Source organism: Lissotriton vulgaris, chromosome 5 (genome assembly GCF_964263255.1).
Source record: "Lissotriton vulgaris chromosome 5, aLisVul1.2, whole genome shotgun sequence".
NCBI lineage: Eukaryota > Metazoa > Chordata > Amphibia > Caudata > Salamandridae > Lissotriton > Lissotriton vulgaris.
Genome location: NC_141693.1, coordinates 1,916,902,039 through 1,916,920,659, shown reverse-complemented (window position 1 = coordinate 1,916,920,659; position 18,621 = coordinate 1,916,902,039). Strand labels below are relative to the sequence as shown.

The 18,621-nt window shown below is 45.2% G+C and overlaps 1 protein-coding gene across 1 annotated transcript in view; it reads left to right on the top strand.

Moving 5' to 3' along the window:
* Positions 1-18,621, top strand: part of LOC147717712 (E3 ubiquitin-protein ligase TRIM39-like) — a 723,224-nt gene that overhangs the window by 23,020 nt on the left and 681,583 nt on the right. Inside the window, exon 2 of the mRNA XM_086920555.1 lies at positions 14,659-14,754. Coding sequence (XP_086776681.1) covers positions 14,659-14,754 — 96 coding nt within the window. The remainder of the gene's footprint in view (positions 1-14,658; positions 14,755-18,621) is intronic.

Below are 18,621 nucleotides of genomic sequence, written 5' to 3'. Positions count from 1 at the left end.
ATTGTGTTAATGGTCATACTACAAAGACCTTAGGGGCTCATTACGATGGCGGGCGGACCTGAGTCTTCCAGCCACCGTTACAGTGTTCGGGACCGCCCGACAGATATGCGGCTGTCCCACACCACGAATTAGGATGCAACCGCCACCATGGCGATTTGCATTCTTCATTTTAACATTGTGGAGGGTGCTGCTGATAGCAGCACGTGCTGCGATGTTAAAATTGCATGTTTGGCATTTCAGTGCACTACATGGCAGGCACTGCACTTTGCCTGCAACTTGGTGCAGTGAAATGTCTGGGGGTACCATAGGGACCTCCCAAGTGCACCCCACCAACCCCTGACACAAGGTGGGCCTGTAAAGGGCTCCCAAATCTAATCCCTGCCAGCCTTTCCATGGCAGCAGTGCTGCCATGGAAAGGCCGTTTTCAACACACATCCCAATCTGGCGGACGGTGCCTGCTAGGCACCGCTACCATTTTAGACACCCTGCACCTTCCCCCAGGCAATTGGACCAACTGCCATTGGCGGTGAAGTGGCGGATGCACTTTGCGTCTGCCACAGGACCCACCGCCATCCTAATTGGGTGGTGGGTAAATCCCTGTGTGATGGCGGAAGGACCGCCACTGCTGGCCCGGCAGGGCTGGTCCTCCCGCCATCCTAATGAGCCCCTTCTGTCAGTTACATATATTATTCACACTCCAGTGGGTCACCACTTGCATTCATCCTTTTGAGGATGATAAGGTCTGTCCCATCGTGTGTGTAATGATTCTGACCTAATACAGAGGCGTGGGCATGAGGGTGTTGGAATAGGAAAGACTCTATGGACTAGGAGTAACAGGTCATAAACAGTAGATTTATTATACCCTCTGACAGTCGTATTATCAGACTGTGGGTACGTACTACAGCACAATGCAAAATGCTTATGCAGGAAGCAAATAGAGCCGTTGTCTGACAGGAAAATTTCTGGAGTGATGTTTTTTTTCTTTTGCCGCCTTTGTCTGTACGGTATGGGAGTGCCTGCCTGCCTTGGGTGGAGGGCAGACACGAGTTGTGTGTTTCCTCTCACCTCCCTCAAGCTTCCATTTTTTAAATCTGTTCATTAGAAACCACTTTAGTGTGCCTTGTGCTACAGTCTTTTTCAGTGGCACACAGCTAGCAATAGCTACAAAGAAGTCAGACCTGGCAGAGTCTAGGAAGATAGGAAATAGATTTAGAAGTGGCTTTTTGAAGTTTGTATAAATACGTTAATACATGCATTTGGGTTGTGTGTGTGAGCGTGTGCAGAAGGAGGCCGGCATACAAAACCATACTTGTCCAAGCATGTATGGACATATATTTGTGTTCATCGCAAATGTCGATTTCTGTAAAAACACCAGAATCTTTGCGTGTGCATCTCTTAAAATCTGCTGCAATTGTCTTGAGTGTTTGAGCCTGGGATGCCTATTTTCCACAAGCGATTCTTGGCGTCCTTTTAAAATGTATCAAAACGAGAATGTGTGGTTTTGTACATGTCATAGATTAGTAGATGAGCTCTGCAAACTGAAACTGGTGAAAGTGTGCTAGTGGGATGTAAGATTTGTGCCTCCCACCCTGATTCAGTTCTGGAAATTCAGCTTAGGTTTTTCAGAGCCTTTCCAGGCTAATGACAACTGTTGACAGATGCTGAGAGTCTGTGAGTGAGAGTGTTGTCTGGACATTTTAGATCGTAAAGCAGCAGAAGAGCTGCTTTCTGGATAAACGTACAATGCAGTGCTGGAGGAAGCACACACAAGGCATTTATTAGAGGGAGCTCACACAGTTTCACTGCATTGAAACTGCAAAGCAATTCTATCTTCTGTATGTTTTGGTCTGTACACATTGTGGAATGCGTTTGAGCAGCAGTTCCATGCTTCCCTTGTTATTATGGAGCTGGAATTAAGGATTAGATATACCAAGCATTTTTGCAGTTGCAAAGGTACTGATTAAGCTTTTGTGGTCATAAAAATGCTTTTTCTGATGTACTATTCCCATTTTAAGGGTCAGAAAAGTTCTTCCAGTTTCTAAAACGGGATTGTCAATGGATAGTGGGAGGAGCCATGTTGTAGGCGCCTAATCCAAATAGAGACGGTATACTATGTATTAATGTCTTGCAACCAAAATCGACTGTCAGAACATTGAAGTTTACAGCTCCCCAAGTTGTAGAGGTAACCCATCTGCAAAAGGGAAGTGGCCCCCTTTAGGACTCCTTTCCCTCTGTGAATTAAATAAAAGAAAAAAACGTTTGTTGGGGAATAGGCAGTGGCCTAACGGGTAACACTCAACTCTCCAACAAGCAAAAGTAAACTTTCTTTTTAAACATGGTCCATTTTGGTTAAGAAAATTGTGCAGCAGTTTATAACAAAAGTTTTCCTTTTTGAAAAACGATCACAGACATGGTGGTCTGCTGGTGCCAGCAGGCCACAGCCCCTATGAAGGCAGCCAATGGGAGTGAGTCACAATTTGTGACCTGGCTCGAGAATAATAAAGTGGTAGGTCTGAGTGCGACCTGCTCTGAATCAGAATTTTCCGAACTGGCCTATTTGTACACAGCTCAGTTCGTAAAAGTATTCACTGTTTGCAAACTGTGGAAGTGCAGTATTTATTTAACATTTGAACAATGATAGATGACTCGTTGGCATTCTGGCTGCCAGGGGAGAGAATAGGCTTGTTATTTACCCACTTGTTCCACCGGCTTTGACCCGTATGGTAGCGAACAGAAGTGAGCTGTTGGTTTTACTTAATGTTAGCTAACCTCTGTGCTATTATTACTATGGTAGGGGTGTTGGGTGCAGAGTGAGGAGTTTTCAGAGCCTAGATGGTTGGACTACAAACTTGAAATCTGTCTAATCTATGTGTCATTAATGGCATTATCTATTGGCTGGGATGCCACCTCTGCTAGTTGAATACTACTTGTATCGCAATGATGCTTGTGACTTTAAACATCTTTGATGCCTTCCATCCCAAACATAGCAATTAGCGGGACTTGACATGTGTGCTGAAGCAGATGTAGTAGAAACATATGTAGAAATGCACCAATGCCTATTCACCAGAAAATGAGGAATTATCTTAATTGGTTTCAAATTGCCCATGACCTGTGCTCAATTTATGCATTATAGGGAGGATATCACTAATACCTATTCTTGCATACATCTGTGCAGTGCTCTTTTGCGCCTTAGCTAGGTTCATGTTATTTCAGTAATTCTACATACATCGAAAAGAGACTGCAGTTGTAACACATTGCATTACTACGGCACCTTCTCCCCTTGAATTATATATTCATGCCAGCTTTGTGTATCCCCTCAGAAAGGAAAATGTTTCTTGAAGGCTATTTATGTGTTATTTGAGAATTGGTGCTTTGGGCTGCATTTTGGGCTAACCCTGGTCTGCATTGGGCTGAATTTGGGCCATTACCTGGCTGCTTTGGGCTTGGGACAGCACCCAAAATCTGGCAACACTGCTGTCAGATTTCATTTTCATATGGCAGAGAAAGATAGTGTGAATTGACAGAAAATATGCTCTCATTTTAGCTTCTGGAGCACTTTACATAACATCTATGGGGAAGTCATGAGAAAATAGTTTCCTCTCAAACGTGACTCTTGAAATCCCAGCAGAAGTCTTTTCCTTAGGGTAAAAGAACTTTCTAACACACCACAATTCCTAAAATTAGAATGGTACCATCAACAACTTATTTATATTGTAAATATCTGGAATCACCCTTTATACGTTCTCCTTTTTTGACCCTCAAAACCTGCCATTCACTACACTGCATTTCAATAGTGTGCGGGTTCCGGGACACCATCCCTGGGACCCAGAGCAAAAGCCACACAGCAATGCCATGTGCCCTCTCTGCACCCTGTGCCCGTGTTTGGGGGAGCGGAGGGCCATGAGACAGTAGTGCACACCTGCGCTGGCAGGAGAGCAAGAGGTGTGTTCTCACCAGCTGAGGAAGCAGAAGTATGGGAGGCAGGACAGGAGCCTCAGTCGGCAGCATGGGAGTGGGCTCTCTCCTCCAAGAAAAAGCCAAAAGCAGAACAAAAGATGTGGCTCAAGGTTGGAGTTTAACCAAAAGCATAGACTGGTTTGGAGCATCCCATAATACCCTGCATTGGGGTTCTTTGAACCTGTTTTGCTTTTGTGGTGCCCAATATGGGTAGACATTTACACAATTTCCTTTAGGGGCTGCAGGGAATGCACTTACCCTGCGTCTCCCCGGTCAGAGGATATATGACCATCGGAGACTTTCCAACTTTTTCAAGCATTCTAAAAGCTGGAGCTTTAGCTCTTCAGCTCAGAAATGCAGGGAACACTACTGGTTTGTACTATGGCTGTCGTATGTGGCCTGAAGTGGTAAAAGGACCATATAACATAACACATGTTTAATTTTATAATGAATACATAAGCTTTATTGACAATATTTGTTGAAGAACCCAGCAATGCCTAATAATAGTGCAGGCATTTGAACATGGATATTGTGCCCATTGATTTTAAAGGTAAATCCTAGTATGTGATTATCCCATTTATTATAATGAGGTATCTCAATGATAAAGAAAATAGGGTTGCCTTATAGTTTAATTAGGTGACCTCTTGAGAAGGCGAATACACCTTCCTTTTATTGAAGGTATGACCCCTTGACAAGGCCAGCAGTCCTGCTTTCCCTTTTTTATCAAGTTTGTTACTGATTCCCCAACATAAGTGCAGTAGAAACCATCTCTCCTAGGTCATACGTGGTGTACAGCTTATTAGGCACTTTGCCAGGACCATTTCTGAAAGACCTATACACCTCTAAAATGAAATACAGAAGCCTACCCACCTCTAAGCAGGTCCAACTGTGACTTACTCAGAGTTGTTAATACTACCAAACATAGTCCATCTGGTGCAGGCTTAGGATCTCAAGATGAGGAGGCATTGCATCATTACATCAACAATGTTTATTAGCAACACTGTCTTTACTATCAATTCAATGGGTAAAAAAAAGTCAAAAGAGGTTTAAAACTCTCAGATGAGGAGGAAATGGTCTCTGAGGTAGCCTATGCAGGAGATACTGTAGTAGAGGATCCTAATAGATTACAGAGTCATCAGTCAGGTGGCAGTAATTAATCTCTCTGTCACCACAATCTTCCAGAGGTTTGAGTGTCACGGTATCATGTCAGAGGCTTCTTTTACTTCCACGCGACTGCAATAGTTATTTTTGCTGCCCCCCACCAGAAAAGCCCATGCAACAAAGTTATCGGATTTAGTTTTGTATTGGGGATCTTAGAACCCCATCTTTAGGAGTATAAATGGGAATGTTCTGTAATGGGACAGCCCAGAATCATTCTAAACCCTGCAAATACCTCCTTCCAGAACCCCCTTACCCTAAGACAGGTCCACACAATGTGTGAAAAGTCTCTCTGTTCCTTACACTCCCTCAAACACAGCAGGCTAACTGTCAGGTAGCATTTGTGTATAATGGTGGAATGCTTGTATCAATTGTATAGCAGCTTATAATTAGCTTCTTTGCCTAATATGCATGAGAATATTTATTTTTGTAAAGTATGTAAGTGTGTACTGTACAGTCGTCCACTTCTCTAGATAAGGGTCAGTGCTCGGCAGCCAGGCCTTCAGGAGTAAATGACAAAGTGTAGATATTACCCCTTGTGTGCCTCTAACCAAGTGCTTAAACTGCATTAGGCCTCCCAGGGGGGAAACAACCTTTACAACGCAACTTTTACAACGCACTACCATTACAACAAAACTTTTACAACGCAACATCCATTACAACGCATGCATTTACAACGCAACCATTACGACGCATGACACTACAACGCACACCACTACAACGCATGCCATTACAACACAGTCATTACACCACATACCATTACAACGCATAGCATTACAACACATAGTACTCGTACACCATCCAACACTTACCCTACTGTTGCACCCCCTGGAGTTAGAATAGTGATTTTTACCCCTACACTATCCAATACTTACCTTACATGCAATGTAATGTTATGCGTTGTAATGGTATGCGTTGTAAATGTAATATGCGTTGTGGTGGAATGCGTTGTAAAGGTAGTTTCAAAGAATTCATTGTAATGGCAAGCGTTGTAATGGTATGCGTTGTAATGGATGTTGCGGTGTAAAAAATGCGTTGTAAAGGTAGGCATTGTAAAAGTATGCGTTGTAACATCATACATCCCTCTCAGAGTCACTGCTTTCATTGTAGAATGTGTCAGCCAGTGTTGCAACTGGGTGTAGCGCAACTGTCCATCTCATCCAGATGGAAATCTCACTTGCTATCATTAAACGATTTGCTGTCATTTTGGCATGCCGATCCCGGATCATGAGATAGCTACCGTGTCTCCACGCATCAAATGGTCCCAGGGCCAGCGCCAGAGTAATTCCAGATTGAAGTGAATTGGAGCCTAAGGAGAGCGATACATGGTGAAATGTAATCGCCTATTGAAATCGCCCCAGGTCGTTAAAGTTGTGGCTGTTAGGGTGCCAAGATAGAGGTTATGGTGTCTGTTATGTGTAGGTTTCCAGAACAAGTCCTAGAAAGATGGGCCTGCAACAGCACTTTCCATGTGTACCCAAGCTTTTTTCGATTCCCGCACACTGTAGTCAGCTAAAACTTGCAGATGGGCAGCTACATAATATAAGCAGACATCTAGCAGTGCAACTCCATCCCCCTCTTTTGGCTTGCATTGGATGGCATAGGATACTTGTGGGCTTTAGCCTCCCTAGCTATATTTCCAAAAAGACGCTTTTTATCGTCTAAAAGAAGGAATCTAGAACAGCATAGCGATACAGCATTTTTGGACAATTTGTCCATTTCAAATGCGTTAACTTGGCCCAACCAGAACACCAGGAGAGTCTCCCATCTATGCAGATATCTGGATATATCTGTCAAAAGCATACCCTCCAGGTATGAGATACTGGTAGTTGCACAGTGAAATGGCAATAGGGTCCTGAGTCTGACAACCTCCTCTTAAGGGAGATTGGGACTTTTAAAACCGGATGCTTGTTGCAAGCACTTTCGAAGAGTTTGTAGTCTCTGTGATGTGCTCAGATTAATCGGGGCCAATACGATATCATCAGTGAACCTCATAAATTTGTGTTCTTCTGTGCCGAAAGTAAGGCCTGAGACATCTCCGTCATTTCAATGGCACGCTGACAATGGCTCAACATGAAGCTTGAAGGGTAGAGGTGATAGGGGGCATCCCTGATGGATGTCCCTTCTCAGTAAGAGGGCAGATGTAGTTCTCCCAATGAAGGTTATGTTTAAGCCTGGTTAAAGCACTACGCTACACTCGCGTAGTTTGCGAAGTTTGCGCTACTTCGCGCTAGACGAATTGCATGTAGCACAGTGCAAACACGCGTAGCGTTGTGCAGCGGTCATGCTTGCTCGTGGTCCTCAACGAGCAAGCAAAATACCATCCCAGTGAGACTTTTTCCTCATTTGCGATCAGCAACATCAAATTGCCGATCGCGAGCGTGGAAAATTAATCTCCCGGCGAGATTCTCAATGCGGAAAGGTCAGGTTTCTCATTGCGAGTGGTCGCTTATGCTCGCAATAAGAAACTACCAGTCCGCGTTGAGAAAGCTGCTGCTCGAGTAGAAATCTACTCGAGCGGGAGACAGCAACTGCATGCACTGTGCAAGATGCAGTTTGCACTGATTGCACAGTGTGGACATGCACCCGGCACTGTGCAATCAGTGCGAACAGCATTTTGTACAGTGCACTACGCAGTTCGCGTAGCTCGCGTAGTGCGAAGTGCACTTCGCGTGGCTACGTGTAGCGCTACTTCCCGAACTACACCCAGGGTTAGTTATGTTAGAAGATGATTCCTGATACCTCACCAACGGCCTTGTTAAGAAATGGGGGCTGAACCCCGCAGTATCTAGGACTCAGGCTAGAAAGTGCCAGTCCACCCATCGATGGATTTCCAAAGTGACCAATACGGTCAGTTTCACTTTTTTGCAAATCATAACAATGTAGCATGAAACTCAACAAATGGATTCTGCATGAAATTCCAATAAAGCGGAACTGAAAATTCGGATATCTGAACCCATCGCATCAGGGCAGGATTGTAAGGGTCTTCTGGCCCTTTCCAAGTCAAATGTCTCCAGCATCTAAGAGACAGCCATCAAGGTTGCCTAGGCAGACAAGTATAGTCATACAAGCATAGTCAAAAGGCCTCGCCTTTGGGACCTTATAAGTATTTAGTTAAGCAGCACAATATCCTTGGTGCAACAACATCAACTGTTGCATGGCTAAACACTTATAAGGTCCCAAAGGCGAGACCTATTGACTATGCCAATGCTTGTTCTAGCTGTGAGCGTTGTGAGGTAGTGAGCTTGAGGAAGTTGTTTGTGTCTAAGTATTCAGTTTGAGCATCTTTTATGGGACATTCCTTCTTATAGTTTGCTATAAAAGGAGTGAAAGGCTGCTGGTTTGTCCCCCTTTCTAGTAAGCTTAGTACCATTGTCTAAAACTATATCTATCACATAGAGGCATTCCTGTTGTATGCATAACAGACAGGCCAAGTGGGAACCTATCTTGTTGCTGTGTAAGCTGATTTGTGTCCATAATACATAACTGGCCTCAAAGCGTCATGAACTGCCCTTGCTTTCAGATGTTGGGGTACGTTTGTAATCTCCTTTCAAGGTTTTAAGCTCCTTCTCAAGGACTTATCTATGTTGTTGTTGGAATATCCTAAGATATGATAGCTTAATTATGCATGTACCCCGTAGCACTGCTTCTCAGAGCTGCACCTTCGACATGCCAGGGATGTCATTATGTTGAAATGACTCCTTTATGGATTCCGTCAGCTGAGTCTCCTTAGACCAGGGCTGGATATCAATCTGAGACTTCTCAGAGGAAAGATCCCCAAATCGAGTGTCACAGTCACAGGGGCAAGGGCAGATATACAGATTGTGACTATCTCAGAGCCCAGATTAAAGTAACTAGTGGAGAGCAAACATGTATATAATGTATTCTCAACTGTGTCTTATGGATATGGGAAAAGAAGGTATAGCCTTTGTCCGTTTAGATGTTGTTCTCACAAAATATTCTGGAGTTCAAAGTCTCTCAGCTTCCATTTAAATGTTGAGGAAAATTTCCCCAAGTGTGGGGTGCCTGTTCCTGTCTCCCAAAATGGGTTCTCGCACAGAGTAGAAGTTGCCCATCAAAATGCTGTCGCCCACTGTTATCACTGTCAAGATGTCAACAGTTTTATAAAGCACGGCATCCTGGCCAGTGTTAGGAGCATACATATTACCACCACCGTAAGTTCCCTCCGAGCCCCTGACAACAAGAAATAAGTCCTCCCTATTTTTCTTACACTGGAGAGCACAGAAAGGGAACACATTGCCTACAAAGAAAGTGATCCCATTATGCTTTGTGGGTCCCAATGAATAATAGGCCTGCCTGAGAGTATAATTTGTGGCTAAATTTAGTGTCATCTACCCATTTGAGGCATATGTCCTGCGATGGAATGAGATCTTAAATGCCCCTCTTCATAAAGTGATGAATCATGGTCCGTTTACTGTGGACATTCATTTCCTGTCAATCAATCAATCAATCATGACATTTATAAAGCGCACTACATACCTGTGAGGGTCTCAAGGCGCTGGGGGAGGGGGGAAGGGAGCTGCTAGTGATCGAAGAGCCAGGTCTTGAGCAATCTTCAGAAGGCCAGTAGGTCTTGGGTCTGCCGTAGGTTGGTGAGGAGGGTGTTTCAGGTTTTGGCGGCGAGGTGGGTGAAGGATCTGCTGCTAGCAGTCGTTCTTCAGATGTGGGGGAATGTGGCGACGGCGAGGTTGAGCCTAAGCGTGCTAGCGTTGAGGGGAAGACAGGCGATTTGACCATGCAGTAACCGTTGCTTTACTGAGCAGTGAGGAAGGAATCCCCCAATACCACGCTTAGGCTCATGAGGTCATCATACTTTGAACTATAAGTTCTCTTCAACGCCAATTGGGCGCAACTGAGCTTACTAATACAAACAACATTGATAGGTACATTTCACCTTTTGTATATATATTTTTGTAGAATACACTTTAACATTACATGTGAGTAAGGTGAGGATAACGTGCATATCCTTGTCCTGAAGAAGGAGTCTCTGTACTCCGAAACATGTTGACACCCTGTATGGTTGATATACCCTAATACGTATACAATCAACCTCAACCTGCACCTTTTTAATAATACCAGCCGAGGACATAATAAATATTTTTTTTTCCTACGAGCCAGGTATTTTTTAAACTCACTTTTTCACCTCACCTCACTAACTCACATGCTCTCCCTAAACACACACCCACACATAGTTCACTACCAAGTGCTCCTACGCAGTCGTTAGTCGTAGCACGCCGCATTCCGTAGAGGGGTGCGAAGGCCCCGATGATGAAGCATGACACCAAGGGGCCTGTTGGTGTGTGAGGGGCATTTAAACAACACTATGTGCTCCCCATCACTTTAGGGACCACCACCACTTTTTAAGTGGATTCCAATTTGTTTAATCATATTGCTTAGGGAGACTGAATCCACTTGTTCTCTCTCTCTCCCCCCGCTTGGTTGTATTCAAGGTCTTTGAATGAAGCCCTCTAGGCGGCACTGATGAGTTGATGGTGTCTGCAGATGGCGTTCTTGTGGGCTGCGTAGCTGTCCGGGGTTTGTTCACGGAGCCAGTTCTTCTCCAGTTTTCTGCATGTTCGTTTGGAGGCCTGGAGGTCTACGGTGAACCAGGTGGCTTTCTTGTTGGTGTCACTGTTGGAGGGTGTCTTGAGCGGTGTGAGGGTGTTGGCGCAGTTGTTGATCCATAGTCTGAGGTTGTAGGCGGTGGTGTTGGGGTCGGTGGGTGGGTTCTGGGCGAGGGAGGTTGTTAGCTGGTCTTCTGTGACCTTGCTCCAGCAGTGTCGAGGCATCTGTTGAGTGTGATGGTGCGTGTTTGGCTTCCTGAAGGTGAAGTGGATGCAGTGGTGATTGGTCCAGTGGGGTTCGGTGGTGAGGTTGAAGGAGATGTGGGGGCTTGCGGTGAAGATGGGGTCGAGCATGTGGCTGGCAGCATGGGTTGGTGTTGTCACGAGCTGCCCGAGGTTGTCAAGGTTGTCGATCAGGGTGGTGGAGTTGGTGTCGTTGTTGTTCTCGAGGTGGAAGTTCAGGTGCCCGAGGAGGATTTAGTCCATGGAGGCGAGGGCGAGTTTGCTGATGAAGTAGGCGATGGAGTCACTAAATAGTGGTCAGGGTCCGGGGGGGTCTGTAGATGAGGGTTCCACTGAGGGTGGTGTTGGAGTCAGTGTGGATCTGGAAGTGCATGTGTTCGGCGGTGCTGAGGGTGTCGCCAGTGTTGGTCGAGACTGATGGTGCTCCTGTGGACAATGGCGATAGCCTCCTCCTATGCCGCTGGTGCGGTCCCTGCGGGTGATCTTATAGCCTTCCGGGATGGCTATGGCGATGTCGGGAGCTGAGGTGGGGTTCAGCCAGGTATCTGTCAGGAAGGAGACGTCTGGGTAGGTAGAGTCGAGTAGGTCCCAGAGTTCGACAGCATGTTTGCGGACGGAGCGGGTGTTGAGGAGGAAGCATCTGAAATAGTTGGGTCCTTTGGTTGGTGGTTTTGTGGGCCGAGTGCTTATGAAGCTGCAGTTCCGGCAGGTGAAGGGTCCTTCGGTGCGCTTTGGGGTGGCCTGGTAGCAGGTGTGTTCCCGTCCGGGGTTGATTGCGTGGAGGGTGCTGGCATCCTAGCGCTGTCGGGCGTTGTGGTGTTTGCGGGGGCCAAGGGTTCTGGCGCTGGGCGTGGTCCAGGCACAGACAGGCACGGACGGGCTTGCTTAGGCGCGCCAGCGGCGCAGGCGCCATAATAAGTGGAGGTGGGAGGGAGGAGCAGCTGGGAGGGGGGAGCAGACGAATGGGAGCGGGGACGGGACGCAGCGGTGGGAAGCGGGACCGGCGATGGCACAGAAGGAAAATGGTGTGAAGTGGGGTTGCGGGGTGCACTCCTGTTTTTCTTGATTTTGTCTTTTTCAATGTAGTTATCTTTGTTTTAATTGGTGTGCTGGAAGGAGAGGAGATGCCAATCTCCGCAAAGACAAAGTAAAGTACTACTAGTGACTGTCGTCATTAGACCCTATCCGCACTACATTTGGCTGAAATCCATCTGCCTTTATAATCCAATAAGTAAGCTTTGTTTGTATTTTGTGAATCAAGTTTATTCTTTTGATTTTTCCAAGTTTTTTCAAGACTTATTCATTGCAGTTTTTTTCAAAAATAATGCTCATTTGTTCACTTGCTGTTGACTTTCAAATCATAAATACGTTTTTCATAACACGTTCATAAATCAAATGAAATAATATTTTTTCTCTCCCCAATGCATTTCGGGATGATATCCCTTCGTCAGGGGCACTTGATTTAAACGGTGTCAGTCATAGGTAACACTCAAGGGGAACCAATCCTCGTCTCCAAAGGATCTTCAAAAATCACGTATCATTGCTTGTAGAATATTCTGTCCATCGCGTAAGAAATCCGCGGTCAGCTTCCAATTGCCGCCTCAGCTGACTAGAAGGAAAATGGGCACAGCGGAGAAGGGAGGAAACAAGTACAAAACAAAGCTGAACAGGCAACAAGCACTGTAAATACAGCTAATGAAGCACAGAAATGAGCACTATAAAAACAATAAAAACGGCAGAGAAAGCAAACCTAAGGCCTACCACTGCCACCAGGGATGAGGCGGGCCTGAAACTCACGACAGCTGTGCTGAGATGCGGGCACATTCTTCAATTCCTCTTGGTCTCTTTCCGCCTCAAGAACCCAGGTTCCTACCATGTCCATATCTGACCGCAGCATGGCGATCTTTTCACCGATTTTGGAATTGAGATCGCTGACCTCGGCTGTCCACCACAGGCTCATTCCGCAGCTCCACCTTAAAACTTTTGAAGCTGGTGAGCAGGTCCTCATTCATCAGCGCCATACTAATCTCCCTTCGAGCTGTACTCTCCTCTCTGGGCTCAGCTGCTACTTTCCCTCAGCATGGAGTGCTTGCACCCACAAGTTGTGTAACTTTTCTTTCTGTTTGTTTTCTTGGGAGCCATAGCTGGAATTAGTGGTGGGGGATTCATGCACTGAGATTCCAGGTGCACTCTTGAATAGAGTCTGTGTAGGGGCCCCAATGGATATTCTTGGGTATGTGAATCTGTTGAAATGTTGGTACCTACTGGCGATCTTGTTTTGTCAGGTAGGAGCAGATTTAAAATGTCCTAGTGGAACTGCTTAGTCGTGAGGAATATTTTAGTAGCAGCATGGCCGGGGTGCTGTATGTGTCAGCGCAGATGGTTCTGTCCCACCAAATGTTGCTACAGGGGCCATTCTCTTGTCAATCCTATCCGCCAATATCATAAAAGCCTGTTCAGCATTTATTGCATTATTGCTCCACAAAAGCTAGAATGCCAAGGCAGTTTGCACAGTCCCCTGTTGCTGCATGGTGATTAATCTGGGAGTAAGCAAGGCCTATAGTGAATATCGTCTCCTGCTCAGGCGGTGATCATGGCCCAGAAGGCATGGCAACTGCTTCACTCTTCTGGGTCTAATCAACATTGCCCTCTCCATCCACCCCGGCCCTGTCAGCTGCCTCCACCAGGCTCAGCGACGGGTCCTACCCGGGCTGAGTCAAGAAGGTCAGCTTTAATTAGGGTGTTTCCCTTGGAACCTCTGCACTTCCAGAGGCCCCACACTCACCTCACAGCCGAGGAGACTCTGCTGGCAGGTGCCCAATATGTTACTAGGTCGTCTCAACCAAGCTGACTGCCCAACTCGCTGCTTTCACGCAGAGCGGCCAGATCCTAAGGGCTACTGCTCTGACTGGGCCTTCAAGGCCCTCTGGCCGTACCTGTCCTCAGGTCCCACGATGCAGAGTGGTGTCAGAGTCCCTTATGCAGCTTTCGTTGTTCCGCCGCTGCCCCACTGCCATTCCTGCAGCCATGAAGTAACCCATCGACCTCCTGGGACCACCTCACAAGATCGCAACCTCAGAAAATCTGGGGACCAGTGACTACACGCCTAATATGATGTCCATGGTCATGGAGCTCAATCACGGAGTGGCCATCGCAGGCCATGCCAAAGCTCGACCTCCACTGCTGTAGTCCTGGTTTGTTTCAAATGACACCCTCTTATATTGCTGTATTCTATCTGGTGTAGGTGGGGGAGGTTATGATTATGGGGACCATTACCAACACAGGGTCAAATGTCATTTCAGAAAGTCACCAAACATATTTCCATCTTCCTGATGTGCATCTTTGTAATTTAATGTGTAGTATCCAGTAGTATGTGTGATCTATGTATTTTTCCTTTGTCAATGGGTTATTGAGTATTATAATTGCATGCTAGTGAATGAGGATTACTAGCCCACACCACCTGCCCTGAGTAGGCCTTGGACTGCTCTGCTTTGCTACCCTGATAAACCCAGTAGCTGCAATGGGGTACTTGGTTTCCAGTAAGGAGATCCTTGAAGACTCACATCTTGCACAACTGATAATAATCTAATTTTTAGATAGCTAGATAGACAGCCTCCTTGCTCTAGTGTATAAATCCCTTTTAATGATGGCACATTGTGGACATCGCCCTACAAACCCCTGCTCATCTGTATTCTTCATTGTTGGTTTATTTTAGAGAACACTCAGCATCCACAAGAAGAAAATGAGTGAGAAAATGGAAGAATTGCAGTTGTGGAAAGCTGAGGAAAGCAGTACAGCATCTGCGCTGGAGGTGAGAGGAAATGTAGATCTTGTATATGTGGAGGGTATCAGGGCAGATCGAAGAGAGATATGAAGGTTTCAAAAAGTACAGTTAGAATTGATGGGACTTGTGCTGTAATATTTGCAGAAAATAAGAGTAGAGAAGTGAGAGACTTTGGCTTTCCCTGAGAATCAACTATAGCATAATTAGAGGTTAGAAACATTTGATACTTCTGAGAATCATATGAAGCAAAATGGTGGCAAGACACGACTTGATCAATTGAGAGTTACACAAAGAGAAGAGTAGGCTACACTGAAGAGGAATCCCTAAGAAATGATGAAGAGATCAGTGGGCAAGCATAGAAAACTTGGATACATTGGGTTATCTTATAGTTATATATCAACAGTACCAGGCCCTGCTGCACACCATACACAATTTGTAGAATGTTTCCAATCATTAAATTAGAACATTATGTATACCTTCAGAGTTGTCTCTCTCATCCACCACCGTTTATCTCCTGTCTCGCTATCTCACACTTGCAGGCTGTATTCTTCCTTGATGTCCCCATTTTCCCTTCTTTCCCTCCTTTTTTCCTTTTTCTCCTTCACTCTCTCACTCTGTATGAAACACCAGTGTGAAAATTACGTTTTGGTCCCCAAAAAGGACAGCAGCTACCTGCAACTAGAAAACAACTGCACAAATTAAGTGGTGAATATAACTCGCAGTATATACTTTTTCATTGTTTGCTAAATCACTACAAAAAAGAGCAACCCAGTAATTCTACGAGGAAATGGGTATCAACATTTTCCAGCAAAAAACCTACAAAAAAACCCCATTCTTGTTCAATTTAACTCCAGGACCTTTACCTCCCACCCAGTCCACAGATCAAGGCGTATACAAGAAATAACAGATTCCATTATAATGATATTATCAATCAATCTTTTAAAGGCTTCATACACCATTTCTGCTATACCTTTTGGCCGCAGTGCTGTAATTCTCGATAGTTTCAAATATCAAAGACCGATATTCCCTATCTCAGTTGCAAGAGGTGGTTACAAGTCCACAGCAAAAGAGAAACTGAAGGGAAAGGCGTGTTTAAATGAATATGTTTTCAGTAAATAACAGAAATAGTACACACAGGCTTGTGTGATAATCTATAGTTTGAGGATGTGCATTTTTATTGTTTAAACACGATTTGCATGAATGTATACAGTAATTATACTTTTGATAATGGTTCGCTCGTACCAGTTAGTCATTCAGTTTTCATGGCTTTACGAGTCCAATTTTTTCGTCCAACCAGAAAGATATATGAACCTTATTCTGAGGACGCTTCCCCATCACTGAGGTAATCATGATAGGACTAATAACCATGCTACCACCATGCCCTGGCTGAGCAGCACCAGCCAGTGCGGCCGGTATATTACGAGACATATATTGAATGACACTTTTGTGGATATGAATTAAAGACTTGTGTAACGCATGTAGCTCTATGATTGTAACTCCAAGATAATTTGGATGGGGAGTTAATCCCACCAAAATGGGCCATATGGCCCCATCGACCGACAATGGGCAGAGACGGACCACTGAATGAGGGTGGAAGGGCGCCATTAAACCATATGGAATACTCCCAAGCTGACAACAGAACTTCAAGTAAACAATATAGAAGATGAACTTGTGGAACCGCACCACGTTCATATTTATGAAAGAATTGATTGGTTCCATCAACAGCAGGAAATTTAACCCAACAGTAAAATACTTCGAAGCGAAAAGCAGCATCTGCCTCAACCAGAAATATAAAATCGGATCCGCAACAGGGACACCATGTTGAGTCAAATGAACCGTAACTGCCGGCCGGTTAGGTGTAGCAATGTTAATCACCATTATAGACACTGGTAAGTAAGAAAGGAAAACAGTAGCGCAATACAAGGTCTAGAAGAAACAAAACGTAACCATTTAAAATTCAAGCTTTAACAATCTATAAAAATTTGAATATAGGAGACAAACCCCTCACACCACGGATGTCTCCGAAACCGGTGAGAGGGTATTATGGACAAGCACAAGCACTACTCAGGGGTCCTGTGAATAAGTACCAGACCAAGCTTTGGTGGTGCCATGTTGCAGGGATTCTGCACATACACAGAACTATGTGCAGGATTATTGGACCTCAGGTTATAGGGGCTAAGCCTTCCCACCACCTTAGTACCCATGAGCCCAGGACCGACTAGCTATAGTGTCTTATTCACTCTCCTACACACTCACGAAAAAGCAAATTATTTGACACCCCAGAACACAACACTCCCGGATCTCTCAGGAATCGTGGTAACAAGACACAGCTTTTCACTCACACTCTCATACTTGTCCAAATAAGAACCGACCAATTCACGAATATAGTTTAAAATGTTTATTTTAACTATTGTGCTCTAACATGCAGTATACATGCCACAACAAGCAGAAAAGCGCATAACACTGATATAGTGAGAATTGCAGCTAGGCCATATATCATAAAGGGAGATGTCATCATATAAAGACAATGGAGAAAGGACTATAGTGCCTAACCTCCCTCCCCTTAGGAAGAAAAAGTATTATTATATATTAGAAGATCTCTGGGTTTTGTCAGCAAACCCTATACCTTAGACTATAGATGGTATTTCTACATGGTAGATGCGTGTTGCTCTTCTGCCTGGAAAGGTCCCTCTCCAAGTGTGTGTTACCTCAGCATGTATCACCATAATATCAAAGTACGAATCTGCAGCCGCAGCTGCATTAGTATGTTTTGTCTAGGTGCTAGGGCGGGACTAGAACAGAATAACAAGGGTCATTGTTTATCGACCTTGCTCACAATGTTCAGACTAAACTCCAGGTACAGGCAGGGAACAATCACAGCAGACAGTTCTCATGTGAAAGGGATAAACAGAGTATTTAAAAAAAGAAAGCCATGTAGTAACGTGTGAAAAAGCCGCATCATGGATGCAGGGCTCATGCTAACTTAGTGATGTTGACAATGTCCCTATTGGCCATGTGACTATATATTACCTACTGGCGGTAGCCAGTAGGTAGTTATAGTTAGGGCCTAGTTTCCATAGGAAATCCACAACATTCTATTTGGAATAACTTTGGCGCCGGTGGACGAATCTTCGCAAATTTCTTCAAGAAAATGGCTTGCTCCGCTCCGCTCCTTCCCTGAAAGTTTTGGGGTGATTCGTGAAGCAGGGGCCTAGAAAAAAGGGGGGTCCCAAAGCATATTTTCCCCATGCAATTTTCCTTAGGACCTTTAGCCCGGGCTACAGCCCGAGCGGCTGAACGGAATTATGCCAAATTTGGGAAAAAGGTAGAGTTCTGTTCGCAGATCACGCTTTTTGTTAAATGGTGTAAATCCATTCAGTAGTTCCTGAGAAAATCAAAAGTAAAATCGTAGATATATCTATAGATGACATACGGTACGCGTACAGTACGCGTACCTTTCCGAGCACGAGCTGCAGGCTCATTGGCTGTCAATACTCCAAACCAGGAAGTGTTGGCAGCCATCTTGTGCTTGGTAGACCGAGGCACTAGAAAGCAGAAGAAGAAACGTGTAGAACACAAAAAGGGGGAAGGGTAGAAACACCCTGACCTCCTAGGCCTGCTCAGGTGGTCTCACAAGGACCCCCAAGGCACTCAATTTTTTTTATTTGTTTTTCAAAAAACCGTGAGGTACGCGTACGTACAAGTACGTAGGTGTACCTCGCGGATAAAAAACCTGGTCTGCTTTTTTTCAAATTACCCCCCGTGGGGACCAAATCACGGGGGCATAGTGAAAAAGAAGTGTGGGGGGCCCGATCCCCCCAACACTGCCCCGGGGACCGCCACCCGGGGCAAAGCAACGCAGCCCCCTGGCACATACTGGAGGCTCCTAGTGGG